At 40.4% G+C, this 18,176-nt stretch overlaps 2 protein-coding genes across 4 annotated transcripts; one reads left to right on the plus strand and one right to left on the minus strand.

Annotated features, from left to right (window-relative positions):
• Positions 1 to 469: 469 nt before the first annotated feature.
• LOC105926631 (probable crossover junction endonuclease EME2) lies at positions 470 to 7,493 on the minus strand. 3 transcript variants are annotated; one of them, XM_036129679.1, is made up of 9 exons: positions 6,944 to 7,493; positions 5,724 to 5,845; positions 5,558 to 5,653; positions 5,350 to 5,474; positions 2,162 to 2,240; positions 1,963 to 2,078; positions 876 to 1,065; positions 619 to 796; positions 470 to 570 (listed from the first exon to the last, which is right to left on the minus strand). In XM_036129679.1, exons 1-8 carry the CDS (start codon positions 7,443 to 7,445, stop codon positions 641 to 643), a joined length of 1,386 nt encoding a protein of 461 aa, XP_035985572.1. In that variant the 5' UTR covers positions 7,446 to 7,493; the 3' UTR covers positions 470 to 570; positions 619 to 640. The 3 variants fall into 3 exon arrangements, with proteins under 3 accessions (XP_035985572.1, XP_035985573.1, XP_035985571.1); XM_036129680.1 differs by having other exon boundaries at positions 520 to 796; positions 5,558 to 5,650; XM_036129678.1 differs by having other exon boundaries at positions 520 to 796.
• A 2,143-nt stretch (positions 7,494 to 9,636) lies between these two features.
• Positions 9,637 to 17,368, plus strand: LOC118556282 (major facilitator superfamily domain-containing protein 1-like). Its single transcript, XM_036129681.1, has 10 exons — positions 9,637 to 9,770; positions 12,603 to 12,703; positions 12,774 to 12,883; positions 12,963 to 13,018; positions 13,776 to 13,919; positions 14,004 to 14,162; positions 14,238 to 14,353; positions 16,747 to 16,847; positions 17,001 to 17,112; positions 17,194 to 17,368. The coding sequence occupies exons 1-10, from the start codon at positions 9,749 to 9,751 to the stop codon at positions 17,350 to 17,352; spliced, it is 1,080 nt and encodes a 359-aa protein (XP_035985574.1). The 5' UTR covers positions 9,637 to 9,748; the 3' UTR covers positions 17,353 to 17,368.
• Positions 17,369 to 18,176: the final 808 nt, after the last annotated feature.

Consider the following 18,176-nt stretch of genomic DNA (forward strand, 5'->3'; position numbering starts at 1 on the left):
TTTCTGATTAGAATGCATAAAAAGATGTTTTAACTGTGAATAACTTTCCTTTCACTTTATATTTAAGCACTACTTTGTGTTGGTTTAATATAGATGGGAAAACGTTAAAGGGAATGAAAATACCTTTTACTTTTTTATGTTTTGCTTCACTTCTTATTATGAACTTAAGAAGTTTTCTCTTTCTTTCTTTTTCTCTTCTTTGTTCTTCCTTTACTCTCCTACTTTCCCATTGTAATGTCCTTATAATTTGAAATTCTCCCTGCAGGAATCACAATAAAGCTATTTACATGCACAAATCAAGCGGAGCACTATGGTGAAAGATGTTTGCTCCACTTGTGAAAGCAAAATCTGTCGAGCTGTATTTGGCATTAAGACATCAATTCTTATTGTCACATTGCTAGACAGGACACTGGGAAAAAAAAGTCAAAATCCCCAAAAGAGAAACTTCTGTTTTTTCTGTTTTTGCTCCTTTTTATTTAATAATCCAAAGGTAAACATCCATAATTAGGCGTTTGGGTTAGAAAATCCAGCTTCTTTTCATACTTTATTAAAATTAAAACCTTCTTTGTTTATTTACATGCAGAATTAGGTTCAGAAAGTTGACATTAAATCCATGATCCTGCTTTCCAAGCTGGGCAGATCAGTCCAGGACCAGCTGGGGGTTCTCCGCTGTCAGGCAGCGGTACATCCTGGCCGAGATGTCCGGTCCAATCCTTCGTTCCTTGCCTTCTGTTTTCACCGACAGACCGGCCAGCATGGCCTTCTTCTCCGCCTCTGACCCCAGGTTCTGGTACGCCTTCAGCCAACACAAGCAAAGAGAAACAGTTACCATCCTCCTCCTGCTGAATCTACCCCGGCTTTCAGCTGCCGGGTACCTGCAGCAGGAGCCGGGGAGACGGGAAGCACTCGGTCACGGCCGAGGCCACCGCCGGGCTCACTCGGTTCAGCTGCTGGATCTGCCGGCTCCAGACGTCCCTCAGGCCCGAGCCGTCCCTCTCCACCCGGGCGCCGCTGGCCCACGAGCCGTCCACGCAGAAAGGCAGCTCGCACCGCTCAGTCAGGAGTCTGTGGAGGTCAGGGAACGGCCGACGGTTAGCGTCCAGAAACACGGAGGAGACGGGGGAAGCCACAGACATCATATACGTAGACGCGTCATAGGGCGCAGGTTCGTACGTCAACGTCACCGCCATATTGTATGTGGCAGAAAAAAGTTGAGTTCTGTTATTGTGAACGTGGATCAGAGAAGATGCCTCATTCCTGTGCTGCAATAAATACACACACACACACACACACACACACACACACACACATATATATATATATATATATATATATATATATATATATATATATATATATATATATATATATATTTGTGTATGTATGTGTTATGAATATAAGGATCAATTTGTTAAATCTAAACATTGTGGTCTTCATTATTTCATAAAACCGTGTCACATGTGAACCTTTAGGAACAGACTTTTTGGGTGAGTATTAAAGAGGTAAAATTAATAATATGAGGAAAAAAAAGTCCTAGGTCAATAAAGTAAAAATAAACAAACAAACACAAAAGTGATAATGCTATGATAAAAACATCATATTAAGGGGGAACATTTCCAGAATAATCACAGTTTGCAGAATTATTTCACTCCTGGAGTAATAGGGCCGGATAGATTATTTTATATATTTTTATTCTTTAGGAGAATAAATTCAGGAGAATGAAGCTAAAGGGATACGAAAATAAACTTGTAATATTACAAAAAAAAATACTACGAATACAAAGTATATTCAGAGATTAAAGTCCCTCTGATACTGTTTAAGTGACTGAGTAACTGCAGATTTGCCACATTTAAGATGGCGGACGCTCTGACGCATCGCAGCATAGGCAGAACCCGCCCAATGACGCGTCTACTCTTATATTATGTCTATGGGGGAAGCGGTGAAAGAAGCGAGGCGACACACTTGAACGGGCGTTTGGACAAAGCTTTGGTGACGGCGCACACGTGGTCGGTCACGTCCTGCCAGCTCTGCAGGAAAACCACCGAGATGTTTTTGTAGAGCTGCAGGTACACAAGCACCTAGAAAGAGTTCATACTGGTGAATATTTAGGCCGTAGAAATGCTGGAGAGACAGAAAAACGCAGATTTGACACCAAACGGACCTCCTCCAAGTCCCGACTCTTCATCCCCAGGTTGGTCCGTAGCCTCTGCTCTGGGAGGCCCCCCCCAGACTCCTCCGTCCTGTTGGGAAACCGGGAAAGTTCACATGAAAGCTGCTGCTAGGGCTGAACAATTAATCGCATTTTCAATATAATCGCGATTTAAAAAAACGCAATTTCCAAATCGCAGAGTCTGCAATTTTTGGCTATGTAACATTTAGGGAATTAGACACGTCCATTAGGTGTTGGTAAAATGTTTAAAGTGGGTTTGCCTCCACATGGAAGGGAAGACAGTTGCAGCAGTGAGATAATCTAATTTTTATTACTTGTTTTAGAGTTTATATAATCATACATAGCATTAAGTACAGGTCAAGCAGTTTAATACATGATAGACTTGCTTGTTGGTTTCACTTTATGTTCAACAAAGATTGATGTCCAAATCAACTAAAAGCTGTTCTCTTGAACAATATTCTGATTAATAGAAACATTAAAAGTTCTTGTTTTAAATAGTCCTTGTTTACAAACATCTTTATCTAACGCAAAACGCAATCATTTCTGCTCCGAGTTTAGATGCTGTGGGTCTTTTAGTAACTAATCCGCACGGAGAGGAAACAAATTGATTTGTTGTTTTGTATATGTTTAAAAAGACATGATAAATTAAATCGCATTAAATCGCAATATTAAGATAAAAAAATCGCAATTAGATTATTTTCCAAAATCGTTCAGCCCTACTGCTAACGCAAATGAGAAAAAAATGAGAGTTAAAAAATGAGTTTAAAACGATACATGGGTGCAAACTCTATCAGAAATGTAAAGCTTAAAACCCAGACTCTTTTACAAAGTAGTAAAACTCATTGAAGAAATTAAAGAAGGCTTTTATAATAGTTAAACATTTATTAATTTTGAGCATAAACCCAACTCCCTAGCTAAGCAGCTTAATCCAGTGGACTCCAGGGTTATTTAGACGTCTGAAGAAATAACAGGTTCCATAAATAAAAACCCTTAAAGTGAATGGATATATTAATATATCAGCAGCATTTCACTCTGAAAAACAGCACACTTATTAATCTTATAAGAAATAACCTAAAGAAAAAAAATCACAGATTATCTTGTTATTACTCTTAACAATTCATAAAATGAATGAAACTTTGCTTAGATAATTAGATTTTGAAGGAACCTTTGCTTAATAATCCATGATGTTGTGTTTCCATGGGGTATAAATATGATGTGACACAGATGCCTGTTTAGTTTCCTAAACTCTATTTAGAGTCAGATGAGTCCAAGGATTGACGTTTTGGACCACCTGCACTCCAGGGGTCCGTTCTTCGTACGTCGCTAACTCAGTTAGCAGGATTTCATTGTTGACGATTTGGCATGATCTTGGATCGTTTGGTTCTTCAAAAGACATCCTGCACTTGTTGTCATAGCAACATGTGCGCCAGCTTAAACCTGCTCGCAAGCAGGCTTATTTCATGTAAACAAGATTAGATCACGGCTGTATAAGCGGAGGAGATAGGGAAGTCTGCCGTAGCCATGTCCATTTTTACGACAGCAACCTGTTGCGGAAGGTGCAAGAATAATTTGCAGAGTTTTTCGAATTAATCGCGTATTGCGCAATAGACAGGATCCTTTAGCGCAGCGCAGCAGTGTAATTGTAGAGAGATTTTTCTTGGTGGTTGTTATAAACAGACAAACACATCATTTAACAGTGGCTTTTAACGAGGAAAACGTGATGTTGGAGCCATAAATAGAAAATATTTAAGTTATTTGTATGATGGTTTGCTTTTTATTTTTATCCTATAGTAAGAATATTTGTTCGGGCCATTTTATTGTGAAGTTTAGTTTACTTTGAAAGGCTTGCTTCCTGTCGAGCCGTATATTGTATTAGAAAAAACTATGGATGGATTATCTAGCCACGGAGCAATACAGTTTTACCGTGTAAACTGTGGATGACTTGGAAAAGGAAAATTTTCATTTTTTATGGATAAAGATTTTTTTTTTTGTTAAAATTCCCAATTTGCACGTGTCCTTTACTTCCCGTGTCTAAGGAATGACACTGAAATTTGGATCTCTTGACATAACAAGTGCCTTTTTAAAATAAAGTATAATAATTAAAGGCTACCGTTTTGTAGAATATTCTTGTATTTCATTTTTACTTGTCCCCATGTTCTAGTGGGTCCCGTGGAGGCTCTGATATAAAAGAACAAAGTTAATATCAAATTATTAAAATGCAAAAATTCATACTGTAGAAAGTGATAGAAACATCTACCATGGACAGTATTTACGCATTAATTTGTCTGCTACTTTTTGCCAGCCCTCTCTCCTGGCTTTAACAGATTTTGAGGTGTTTTAATTAATGACTCAAATTCGGCATAACCTTCCATTAAAAGCTCTTGTTCTGCTTGGGAGAAAAACTGTGGGCGTTCTTTGCTGAACAGCCAATAGCAGCGCTGCTGATCAATGTTTCTACTATCGATACATTTCCCTTTTAAACAAACGCATGAACGCGCAGTTGTCTCAGATAACTCAATCCAGCCATACTAATCATAAACAACAGGTGTGTTGGAAGAACCCAATTAGCCGGATCAGGATTAGCCGGATGAAATCATCTTGGATGTCTCATTTGATCTTGGATGTTTTAAGCAACGTACGAAGAACGGACCCCAGGTGGCTTTAGCATAAAACAATAATCGAATATGTGCAAAAGAGGCTGACACCCACTGTTAAGTATGGCAGAGGACCCATGATGCTGTGGGCCTGTTTCTCTTCGACAGGCATCATGATGCCACTGACAGGACATTTTGAATTAAAAAGTATGAAACTCCATCAGGACATAAAAAATAGGTCATTATTGGGTCTGCACCCAAAAAACGTGACCAGATGAACACAGAAATGGTTCACCAGGCACAAAATCCCTGTTCTTCCACTGCAAACTCAGCCCCCGGACCCTGAAACCTATAGAAAACCTGTCGGCTGAGCTGATTAGAGGCTAAGGCACGATGCATTCAAAGACACGGTACAAAGTTCAACGCTCCAATCTTGTAGGAGGCAAAAAGGCAGGAGGACAAATTTACTTTGCTCACTAAATAGCACTCATGACTGAGTGGGAGTGATGAGATCGAGGCGCTGCAAGATAAGATTAACCCGTTTTAAAGCTTTTTGCACATCTTTAGCAGAGGGAGAGCACTGACCGCTGGTCCGACTCAAAGTCCGTCACCAACATGGTGACCGCCTTATTGGCCCCCTGGTTGAGACACTCCCAGAGAGGTCTGAGGACGGTCCCCATCGCCGTCTCCTCCCCTCCGCTGTCCGCCATCTGCCGTGCGGAGGAGCAGAACGTGTCACCACAAACCAAACGCGTCTCCACCGTGTCATTACGGGTTTCGGCGGCTTGATTACTTTTTTAACGGTGATCACGACGTCCACAAAGTCCCCCGGAGTCAGGACCAAAAGCAGCGGCTCCTCCTCCACACAGGCCTGAGCGTCTCCCCCCTGCTGAGGAGCAGGGAGTAAAACCTCCTCAGAACTGAGGAGCAGAGACCCAGACGGACGTTCTCTCACCTACCTGAGGCAGATCTCTGGTCCAGGTGATGCTGCCAGGTACGCGTCGGCTCTCAACGCTACACCTCCACTCCAACATGGCCAGCGTGTCCAGCAGAATGTCGGAGCCCTCGTGTTGTAGAAGTGCTGCGGAGGTCAAAGGTCACAGACACATGGGCCTCGTTTAAATTAAATTAACATCAGTTAATTAATAATGGCTCTGGTAAATTAATTTAGAGAAAGGTACGAATATGCATCGTAAATGAGTTTTTCACCAGAAACTGATTCAACTTCAGTAAACCTTCAATAAATATTATCTAGCAGTTAAACATGTATTTATATTTACTTTAAATTCAATTTAAAAAGTTTAACTCTCATTTATTAAATAAATTGCACCCAAAACTGAAATATCTCCAGAGTGTAGTTCTGCTCATTTTCACGGCTCTGGCTTCAAGCTCTGAAATTCAGTTTTCCGAAGAGTCAGATAATTATGATAAGACTAATTGTTTAAAAAAAAGGATTTTTAGATCGAGAAATAAAATGATCGTCTTAGGGAAGAATCATGGAGAAAACTACTGACACGACACCCTCGACAAAGATTGTTAGCCTCATAAAGTCTTGGCAAAAGAAGCTGCATCCATGCCCAGTAATGGAAAGTTGAGTGGAAGGAAAAAGTGTGGCGGAAAATGGGGGACTGAGAAGATTGTAGCCCATTCAAGAGTGTGGAGGTGTGAGATCATCTTGTCAGATGAAAGTACATTTTTCTGAGAGGAAGTACTGTGAGGTGTTCTGAGATAACAGTGCAGACGCTGTAAAGGTCATTATTGGCGCCTACTTCCTGAAAACACCAGTTCAATCACCTCCATGCCACGCTGGATTTACAGTTTTTAGCAAAAGGAGTCCAGACAAAATACACTTTCTTTCTTTAAGAGCTTTTACTCTAGCGTTACTTTAGGACTTTTTTACCAGTGACTTTTATTTGTTAGTGGCCTGACAGGGAGTATGGCGGAGAGACGGCAGCATTCAGGAACCATTCAGCCTCTCCCCTCATCCCTGGGTGGTACAGCTCCACATTTAATCCGTTTCACCTTTTTGGTGATGACAAATGTGTCTCCTCGGCCTGTTTGTACAAATTACCGAAAATAATTACGCTTTTGGGTGATGTGCGCTGCATTACGCATCCCTGGTCTGGACACCCGGTGGCTGGAGCCAGAACATCCGACAGCACCTGAAGGCAGCATGTACCTGGTTCTACGCAGACAGTCAGGCTCTTGATGCAGTTCTCTGGCCGGAGACTCCTAAGCTCATCTGCAGCCTCTCTCCTCCTCCGCTGCTCCTGCCTCCTCTCCTCCTTCTCCCTGGCTCTGGCAGCCCTCCGCCTCTCCCTCTCCTCCTTCCTCTCCTTGGCTTTCAGCCTCTCCGCCTCTACCTCCTCCTTGCTGCGGCGTCTTCGTGCGGGACTCGGCGCGCCGGACGCGTCGGGGCGCGGAGGAGACGAGGCGGCTCCGGACGGCCTTCCTGCCGGAGGAGGCGGTAGATTTGTGGAGTCTTCCTCGGCGCTCCTCGTCTCCCGGTCTCTGCTGTCTGCGGTTCGCTCCTGGCGGCTCTCTTTGGGCTTTGGAGCTGGTTTCCGGTCATGGTCGCTGTCCTCGGATTCAGAGATTTCCCACGTCTTGGCTCTGCGCAGGACAGACATCTCCCACTTAAAGCAAAAGCTCCATTTGTGCGCAGAAATTAAATATAACATTAAAACCTCCGAGGAGGCCTGCGCTGTTTAGGCGACTGCGACGGCGTCCGCCGAGGGACAACCCATCTGAAACGCGAAACGTTTAGAATCCTGTTTTATTATGTTTACATATGTCATTTTGGTTAATAAATGCTTTACAGATTCAGCTGTTGTTCAACTGTTCACCATGAAATGAGCCCAACTGAAGGCTGGATGAAATGTCTTTAATTAGAAACGGCAGAAGGTGGAGAGACCAACCAGCTGCTCTCAACAGGTGGACCACAGAACAGATTACACAGCCACCATGGATTAGGCCTGAGAGCATCCAATCTGTCCAGATTTATATTGTTTTTTTTTCTTTTTATAAAACCCAATAGATTATCTATCTACCTATCTATCTATCTATCTATCTATCTATCTATCTATCTATCTATCTATCTATCTATCTATCTATCTATCTATCTATCTATCTATCTATCTATCTATCTATCTATCTATATATATAATTAACTAAGGTGTAACTATATAATCCTCTAGGGTGGAAGAAACAAACTCATTCAGTAACAAACAATCCAGGTGCGGTGATGTGAATCAGATGAATATTTAGTAACTCATTATATGTTAAAATGCTCCGAGATGCTCTGGGCATGTTTCTCTGCCACAGTCTCTGTGAATCCATGACAGTTTCAGCTGTGCTGTATAAATGAACTAAAGTTGAAGGTATAGGAGTTTTTAAAAAAAAAAAAAAAAAACAGTGAGATTTTGCTACTGCAATAAATAAGGCAATCAAATTAGTTTATTCATTCAGCCAATTAACATCACGTCATCTCAAGGCTCTTTCCAAAGTCAGACTCCATCAGATCCTCCAGGTTGGTGAGAAAGTTTCCTCTCTAAGGAAACCCAGCAGGTTGCATCAAGTCTCTCCAAGCAGCATTCACTCCTCCTGAAAGAGCGTAGAGCCACAGTGGACAGTCGTCTGCATTGTTGATGGCTTTGCAGCAATCCCTCATACTGAGCATGCATGAAGCGACAGTGGAGAGGAAAACTCCCCTTTAACAGGGAGGAGAACCTCCAGCAGAACCAGAACCAGGCTCAGTGTGAACGCTCATCTGCCTCCACCCACTGGGGCTTAGAGAAGACAGAGCAGAGACACAGAAAGCACAGAAGCTCACATTGACCCAGGAGTACTTTCTATGTGAGAGGAAAGTGAAGAATTTGTTGCAACAATAGTTACTGTAGTGGCTTCATCTAGGAGTGAAATAGGTTTATTTTAAGGCTTTTTCACATATTTACCAAATATTGAAACCTTATGTAAATATACTGTATTTACAAATATTTTTATGTGTCATGCTGTAACCTATTACAGCTTGATTTCAGCTCAGTATTTCTAATCTCAGGATGATGCCATGCACATTCATATTGCGCTTGATGATGAATATGACATTCTCCTTGGGATTATCTACAACTTTTACAAAAATAAAGATGTTATTAACATCTTATAGAACATGGCAATGAGTAAAAACCTGCTTAATTACTTTACCACCTGTTGGGCGGTAAAGTAATTAAACCCTTTGTTACTGCTGCTCGTGCTTAAAAATAACTGCTGGACTTACACAGCCATAATATATTGTTTTGACTCATTTTTAACTCATTGTTCATAATATTTTAATTAAATATTATAAACAATGAGTTAAAATAGATTAAATAAATAAAATCATATTACGCTCCCTTTAGGGTGCCACTGTACAACTGGCAAACAGGACTACAGATGAAAACTAGCCTTTGGCTAACTCTGGCATGTTACAGGTGTATTGTCATCGACATGCACTGTCCTGGAAAATAAATAAATAAAATTAAACATTCAAGTAAATTAACATCAGTGATTAACATGCACTGTTGTCAATACTTTTGTCAATAAAGCTTCACGCAATTAAAAAAAGAACGACTGTTGTGTCGTTAACCGGTTGTTGGCGGTAATATACAAAATTCTCGTTAGCCAACCACCGTTAAAAACACAAATAAATTGAAAATTTAACAAAAAATAAAATATCAATGAAAATATTACAAAAAAAAGAAGAAGAAAAAGAAGAGGGAGCGGAATAAGAAAAAACGTTTTTGTTGTTGGTTCTGATTTCCAAATGGCGTGATGCGTCATCACGCGCGCTAGATTCGCAAGCGCTCACATCCACATGGTATATTGATCTACGGTTTTCTGACGTAGCCGTTGATTTTTTTCTTCTCCCTGCTAGCTGCAGCAGACGGTTCATGTAAACATCAGCAAAGGATGTGAAGCTGGTCTCAAAACGAGCACATTTCCTCTCATTATGGCTCAGCCGGCGGAGAAAGGTGAGCCATGTTGATTATTTCTCTATAATTGTTTCTCATTTAGCGTATTTATGCTAAACCGCGGTGACCCGTAGCCGCAGCAGGACCAAAACACACTTCCCTGGAAAAAGGGTCAGCGAGCTTTTAGCCTTTAGAAGCAGCTCATGTGACTTTACCGGAAGTTGCCAAACTGGGATTTAGAGAAAGACACGTTTCTATTAAATTATCTACGATTTATTATTAACAACTTGCTATTTGTAAAACGATAATAAAACAAAGTGGCACAAACTAAATCCAATTGTCTTCAGTTATATTCAAAATATTTTACTGCTAATTCTACTCTTGATTAAATCTACCAGGGATAGAAAAAGCCTGCTCGTCGTGAAATAAAATAAATGTGAAGAATTTCTGTACATTAGACTAATCTGACGTTTATTTTAAGACTTAGTTTTGTTGTTTTTAATGTTTAAATTAAATATGCATTCATTCTCCTTGACCTTTCTCCCATTTTAAGACCCTCCACATTGGTTTTTATTACGTTTAGCACAACGTTTTGGTTATAAAGGTAATAAAATTCTTGTTGAAGCTGTTTTTATGTAATATCTTCATAACGTTTAAACTACTGGAAGACACAATAGTCAAATAAATGTTAAACGTTTTCTTCACTAAGCAACTTTTCACAAGATGAGATAGAATAAGAAAATACTTTGTTCCTCCCTCATAAGATCCTTTAAAGAATTATATATAAAAAAACCCCACTAAATATAAACATTCTATCCAAAATACAGTTACAACAAATACAAACACTATATTATCACAAAAGAAGAACTCTATTAGATAAATATGCTGCTGATATATTTGTACCATTCCACTAAAAATGTCATTCTTTTTTGAAAATAGACAAAAAACAAAAACAAAATGTTGTTTTTTCATTTCAAAATCAAAATTGTCAAATCCTGTTGTAGTTATCTATAAAACATTTTTTTAAACCTTTTTTCAGCGGGTCATGCAGGTTTTGCAGCTCTACTTTTATTCTATGGGTTGTAAAGGTAGCTGACCCTTGAGACAAACCATCACTAAATGAGTGCATAACTGTGAAGTGGAAGGACGTTTTTCATTATTATTACAAATAACCCTGTTGTTATCCAGGTTTAGGCATTTTTAAGTGTTGTGAATACTTTTGCAGTGTTCAATATATTGCTTTAATTTTAAATTTTATTCATAATGCACCCTTCTCATACCAAAGTGCAATGCAGAATTTAAAGCAATAAACCCGCTGTCATCCTCTCCCTACAAACACAAAAGATCAGAGGTCTTCACGCAAAATTGATTTTACTGAGCACAGCAGATTGCAGATAAAGAAACGTAGCTTAAAAGATGGGAGTCTAGATTCTCTGGTGCTCCAGATGAGGTTCTACAGACGAGGGCCATAAAACTGGAAACAAGCCTCTCCTTGGCTCTTGGGACTGTTAATTGCTGAAGGACTTCCAGGTCTGCGAGGCGTTCACAAGTTAAAAGTAGCTGTGTAAAAGAGGAAGGCCTAAAACCGTTTAGACATTTAAAAATTATTAAAGGAATTTCAAAATTGATCCTGAAACCCACTGCGATTTAAAAACAGGTCTAATATGATCCTTCTTCCAGGTCTGGGTCCGCACACGGGCAGCAGAGCTGACGGCTGGACATATTTTTCTTAGGCAGACCAGAAAGCAGCCATTGCAATGATCTTAATGACTAGAAATAAAAACAATACATTAGAATGTCAGGTTTATAGATACGTTTAAAAAAAATCCTGCTTTGACTATATATATATATATATATATATATATATTCGCAGAGTGAAAAAAAACTCCTGGTTCCTGATTTGTTTAAACTGATTAAGAAACAAGGTTTGTAATCTCTGAAGTCATTTTATTCTTCCTGGTCCGATGATTTAAACTTTATTTCTGTCCTGGTTGAGCTGCAGAAGGTTCTCTGCCATTCAGCTCTTCATAACTAAGATGCAGTTAAAACGTTTATCGATTGGCTGGGGTTCATAAAACGAAGCAGAGATGATTCTGTGGAAGCTGCTTATTCCATGCATTCTGCTGTGACACCACCAGGTGGCAGTATTTTTTTGTAAATGGGACCAAAAATGTTTAAAAATTTTTACCTGCTCTGCAAAATATGATCTTTTTAAATAAATAATTAAATTAGTCAGCTTTTTTGTAGGAAGTGAATGTGTAAATCATTGTAAATCCAAAAACAAAAAAAAGGGTTTTTCTCATTTGTTGCATTAAAATATGGTCATCCAGTTTGAAAATTATTTTGAATCATTTAATTTGACTCTATCACAATAATAAACTTTATTCTTTTTGGTCCAGCAATATAAGAACAGTATTTGGGTCGGTTGTTCTTTGAAAACACTTGCAGCAATTAATCAGTTTTAATGCACCAAAGGATAGATGTTAGTATGAAATTGAAGATGTTAAAAGTGTGTTTATTAAAAGATTAATACTTGGTGTTGTACTTCACGTTTTTAAATGTAGGATTTTAACTTTTCTATAATAATTTTGCCCTGAATAAAAACTAAAATCTTCCATCTGCATCAGCCAGCTGTGCTGGGGGGGGAGACGCCCAGAATCAGTACAGGGGCCACAAACTTTAAACTATCAAAGAAAGTACAAAATGATTTAAAAAGTGCTTTGGGACTTTGGGGCATCAACCAGGACTGACCTGTCCAGTGTTTCCTAAAAACAGACATTCAGTTGAATTAAAAACTGCATTTTGCTGAAGTGAGAATGCTCGTTTTATGGATTATGGATGTTTTTTGTCTTCTTACGGTAAAAAAATATGGCGCCTGTTGTGATTTTCCAGCGTATTACCGCTTCATGGTGCTCTTCTTTAACTGCCTGCTGACTTTCGGCTCCTACTTCTGCTTCGACATCCCCAGCGTCCTGCAGGATCAGTTTCAGGGGGTAAGTTAACGGCCGTGGAAACCTTCCATCCTCATTCATTTACCGTTGGTCTGACTTTATGGTGTTGCAGAACCTCACATGTCCCAATGCAACCGTGATCAATGGGACGGTGGACTGTGTGGAGGGTCTGGGGATGAGTCCCCAGCAGTACAACCTCCTCTACGCCATCTATGCTTGGACGTAAGCATCGACTCGTTTACACGCAGCGGCGGCGTCTTTTCGCCGTCGGTGAGTTTATCTCTCTCTCTCTGATCACCAGAAATGCGGTGGTGGTGATTCTGGCCGGATTCCTGATCGACAAATTGGGAAACCGATGTGAGTTTGCATGCATTTAAAAAAAATCTGTTTTAGGGCTGAACAATGAATCGCATTTTAAATATAATCGCGATTTAAAAAAATGCAATTTCCAAATCGCAGAGTCTGCAATTTTTGGCTATGTAACATTTAGGGAATTAGACGCGTCCATTAGGTGTTGGTAAAATGTTTAAAGTGGATTTGCCTCCACATGGAAGGGAAGACAGTTGCAGCAGTGAGATAATCTAATTTTATTACTTGTTTTAGAGTTTATATAATCATACATAGCATTAAGTACAGGTCAGTCAGTTTAATACATAGACTTGCTTGTTGGTTGCACTTTATGTTCAACAAGGATTGATGTCCAAATCAACTAAAAGCTGTTCTCTTAAATAATATTCTGATTTATAGAAACATTAAAAGTTCTTGTTTTAAATAGTCCTTGTTTACAAACATCTTTATTTAGAAGCCATTTTTGTTGCTTGTGGTTAACGCAGAGAAAAGTCAAAATTGCAATTTTGGTTGAAATATTTCATAGGCAGAACACAATCATTTCTGCAACAAGTTTAGATGCTGTGGATCTAAACTTATGTTTAAAAAGACATGATAATTTAAACTAGAGAAAAAAAATCGCAATATTAAGAAAAAAATCGCAATATTAAGAAAAAAAAATCGCAATTAGATTATTTTCCAAAATGGTTCAGCCCTAATCTGTTTTCTGATGCAGCAAATAAAAATAAAAAAAAAGAAGTGAAAACTTAAAACCTTGTGTTTGCAGTCGGCGTGTTTCTCTTCTCCTTCCTGTGTGTTCTCGGCTCGTCGCTCTTCGCCCTGGGCTCCCACTTCAGAGGAACTCCCTACCTCCTTCCGCTCATGCTCACCGGCCGCTTGCTCTTCGGCTCAGGCAACGGATCTTTGACCAGTAAGGGCAACACCAACACGTTTAATAATCCCGTCTATGCCAGCGGTTCCTAGAGCCTTCGTTTGGTTCCTTCCCTCTCTCTAGTCGTACAGAACCGCATCACGGCCTTCTGGTTCAAAGGGAAGGAGCTGGCTCTGGCGTTCGGCCTCACCCTGGCCTTCTCCCGTCTGGGTTCGGTGCTGAACTTCTTCCTCACCCAGAGGTTTGAGGACAGATACGGCATGCAGTGGACTCTGTGGGGCGGTACGTTGAGAAGGAGCCGAAATGGTCGCCTGTTTCTGCCTCCAGATGACGGTTTTCCTTCCTCCTGTCCTCCAGGGGCGCTGCTGTGCGTGCTCGGCTTTGTTTCTGCCATCGTGGTGAGCGCCCTGGACAAGATCGGGATGAGACAGCTGGGCCTCGACGGAGCAATCCGGGAGGAGTCCCGCAAAGTGGTCAGACTCACCGATTTATGCCGACATTGATGATTTTGAGCTTTAAAGGCATACTATGCAACATTTTTCAGTTAATTAATGTGTTCCATACCGTTTTGGATGATTATATGAGTCATTTCAGGTCTAACAAAGGTTTTCTCGGCCGCCCTGGTGGTCTGTGGGGGAAATATCGTTCTTGCAATTGCAAGAGCTCACGGCCCGCACACACAGAAGTCTCGCTTTACGGCGAGAACTCCATGTGTTTTTGCCCTGCCATTCACTATATGCACGCACGAAAGCAACAACAAAGAACCGCGTGTTAACGCCACAGCCGCCTCGCCAAGATAGCGCTGCGGGAAGCTTGATGTTCATACTTTCACTGTGTTAGTCATTGTTTGTACTGCCGTTTTTTCCACTTTTCGTTGCGTTCGCCTGTCTGCTAAGCTCAAAACAACCGCGCCTGGCTTGATGGAGAAACCAGAACAGCTGAGCATCTTTATGACAGTGCACTTTTACTTTCGCCCTCTGGGGGGAGCCTCGCTGGAAAATCAACCCCGGTTGCATAGTATACCTTTAAAGCAGGGGTGTCAAACTCATTGCTACATTGGGCCACTTTGGCATCATAAAGTCATTAAAAGGGCCGGTTGCAGGGGTACAGACGATACTTTTGATTTCTTAATTTCATTTCAGTCCACATAGAAATATTTTAAAAATGCACAGTAAAATAAAAGTAGCATCCTTAGGCACATTTGAACAGTTTATCTGCAAAAAAAAGTTGATATTGTGGTGAGTTACACTTTAAACACATCATTCTACATCACTTTTGTTCTTTTTGGACATTTCTGGGTTGTTTTAATGTGTTGTGGGGAAACTGATATTAGTGGCAAGATGCTGTTACTACACAGTTAAAAAAAATAACATTCACTACAGGAAACAGCAACTTTATACAATTTGATAGTATATATGCCTCTACTTCATGACATGATGTACATTTTTGGCTCTTGAGAGCTGGATAAATTGCCTTGATGGGCCAGATTCGGCCCGCGGGCCTTGAGTTTGACACGTGTGCTTTAAAGGATTTATCTGAGACATTTAGGGGGAGAACGATGAGACGACATCCAACTTCCGCTGGTTTTTCTAAACAAGAATTCGACGCACAAGTCTCAGTTTACTGCAGAGTTTCTCCAAACCTGTTAAATTACACAGGCTCAAATGTACAAACGGACCCGGCTAACTACTGGATACGTGTCCAGAAGCTGAATATTTGGCTGTTCTTACTGGCACACAGTGTTTGGGAGTAACGGATTACATGTAACGACGTTACGTAATTTAATTACAAAAAAAGAGTAACTGTAATTTGTTACAGTTACAATGAGAAAATATGTAATTCAGTTACAGTTACTTCCGAAAATATTAAGAATTACAAATTTAGTTACATTTTTTAAAAAAATATAAAGAAAAACCTTTGCGAAATATGTAATGATATTTTTATTGCTTCCCGCTACGGCTCCTTGTCTCTATCACTCTGATGATCCATCCTGTGCTGGTGGAGCCTTCTGAAAGAGCAGCAAGCGAGCGGACGTTTCACGGTTTTATTTCAGCTCAAGCGGCGCATCAAAAATGACAGCCTTCAAGCAATGGAAATTTAACGAGCATTTCATTTACATTTGTGAAAATGGCTCAAATACTCATTAAAACCTTAAAGTAATCAAAAAGTAATCAAAAGTAATTAGTTACATTACTTTTTAAAAGTAATTGAAAAAGTTACACTACAATTACATTTTAAACAAAGTAACTTGTAACTGTAACGGATTACATTTTTAAAGTAACTTACCCAACACTGCTGGAACAGCTCATTTTGGCTGGTGTCTGGGCTTTAACCCTGCATCTTTAAACATCTTCCTTAAAGTTGAGGCCAGGGTTTTATGCTTTATGGCTTCCACCCGCAGATGTGATGCAACTCTGGGGTTATTTCTCCGTTGCAACACTCATTTCTGGCAGGTTTCAGCTTTGGAGCTCATAACTACAACGCACCGGTGCTGCTGGCAGCAAAGCCTCACCCGACAGCCGGTTTGTTTGAAAAGCTCAAAAAGTAAAGGCTCATTGTTCCAGCACCACTGGAAAGAGAAAATGGGGTTGAATGTTTAGGAAGAACACAGGAACCCTTCCAAGGATCCAGCATCCTGTAAGGTGAAAGCTACTGGATCACCAGTGCGTCCAGAACCAACCGGTTTCCAACAAAAGGAGCTGCTGCTTAAAAAATGAGAAAAAACGTACAGTAAATCCAAGCTTCTGCGTCTAATTCTGTTTTATTTCGTATTATCTCAAATAAAACCGTCTCCGGTGTAATTTAAGGTCCAAGCGTCTCGTCTCCACCTCCGCTGACCTGAGCTTTTCCTCCTGTTTGTGTGCAGCGGGTTCAGGATGTGAAGCTGCTGTCGCTCCGCTACTGGCTGCTGGTCCTCACCATCATGTTCTTCTACAACGGCATCTTCCCCTTCATCGCCGACGCCAGGTAGAGTCGCTCACATCCTGCTAGCTTTACGCAGACGTGCGTCACATCTGGTCGAGCGAACCCGGATTCTGATTCTGCGTTATCACAGTCCCGCTGCGTTAATGCAGAAATCTTGATGCTGACGCGCCTCTGCTCTCCTTTTTCCCCGTGCAGCAAGTTCATCCAGGATAAATACGCCGACTACAGTCAGAAGGAGGCAGCCTACGTGGCGGGGGCGGTGTACGACAGCTCGCTGGTCCTCTCCGCCTGTGTGGGCATCCTCATAGTAAGGCTCTGAGTTCCTTCACCTGCGTTCGCTCCTTAAGCGCCGGAGTCCGTCTGATTGGTTCCAACTGTGCCGTTTTAGGATTATGTGGGACTCCGAGGTGTTTTCGCCGTGGCCTGTGCCGTCTGCACGCTGCCCGTCTTTGGACTCCTGGCCTTCACCTTCGTCCCTCCTCTGGTCTCCACCATATGGCTCGGAGTCACGTACTCCTTCGCTGCTGTGAGTTTGATGCAGTTTTAATTAATTCAGCTATTTAAACCGCATCTGTTACCTAAAGAAACATCTCAGGTTATTGCACTGCAAAAATAGAACTAAAAATAAGAAAAATCTTCTTGAAATGAGTGTATTTTTCCTTGGATTTGAGCATGTAAATAAGATTATTTGCCAATGGAATAAGATTTTTGCACTTAAAATAGGGACAATTCATCTCCATCATCTTATTTCAAGTGGTGTATATCTAATTATCTTATTTTAGGGGTAAAAATACTCATTCCATTGGCAGATAATCTTATTTACCTGCTCAAATCAAGGGCAAATACATTCATTTCAAGAAAATTCTACTTATTTTTAGTTCTCTTTTTGCAGTGTGTTTACTTCTTCGCTCTTCGTCATAAACGTAAATTATTGAAGCTGTCGTGTTGGACACTCCCACATTGTCACATTTTAGCCAAAAACTTGGAATTTCATGTGACTGACCAGCAGAAAGTATATAGGTGGAATAAAAAGCTTACAGGTTTTATGAATAAAAAAATCAGAAAAGTGTGGCGTGCATTTGTTTTCAGCCCCTTTCACTGTAATTACAGCTGCCAGACTTTTTTTTTTGCACATCTGGATCCTCAGATCTTTGCTCAGCCATTTTTATTTTAGGGTGTCTTAGGATAGGGGAACGGTTAAGAAATGCAAGCCACATGTTTTTTGTTTTTTTATTAGTGAAAACTCATAAAATCTTGCATTATCCCTGTAAAATAAACTGTTTTAATTAGTGTAAAATAAACTAAAGTTTGCGTTTTCTGTGTGACAACATGTGCCCAGGAGGTATGCCTACTTTTTAATTAACTCAGCTA

Source organism: Fundulus heteroclitus, unplaced genomic scaffold, assembly GCF_011125445.2.
Source record: "Fundulus heteroclitus isolate FHET01 unplaced genomic scaffold, MU-UCD_Fhet_4.1 scaffold_2.2, whole genome shotgun sequence".
Classification (NCBI taxonomy): domain Eukaryota; kingdom Metazoa; phylum Chordata; class Actinopteri; order Cyprinodontiformes; family Fundulidae; genus Fundulus; species Fundulus heteroclitus.

Excerpts from the sequence above, each read along its gene's own strand:
- LOC105926631 (XM_036129679.1), bottom strand. The coding sequence starts at position 7,445 with ATGTTATATTTAATTTCTGCGCACAAATGGAGCTTTTGCTTTAAGTGG. Across the intron at positions 2,241-5,349 it reads GACTTTGAGTCGGACCAGCG|GACGGAGGAGTCTGGGGGGG; the intron begins GTCAGTGCTCTC and ends GTTTCCCAACAG. Across the intron at positions 797-875 it reads CTCCCCGGCTCCTGCTGCAG|GCGTACCAGAACCTGGGGTC; the intron begins GTACCCGGCAGC and ends TGTTGGCTGAAG.
- LOC118556282 (XM_036129681.1), top strand. The coding sequence starts at position 9,749 with ATGGCTCAGCCGGCGGAGAAAG. Across the intron at positions 9,771-12,602 it reads GGCTCAGCCGGCGGAGAAAG|CGTATTACCGCTTCATGGTG; the intron begins GTGAGCCATGTT and ends GTGATTTTCCAG. Across the intron at positions 14,354-16,746 it reads GGGAGGAGTCCCGCAAAGTG|CGGGTTCAGGATGTGAAGCT; the intron begins GTCAGACTCACC and ends GTTTGTGTGCAG.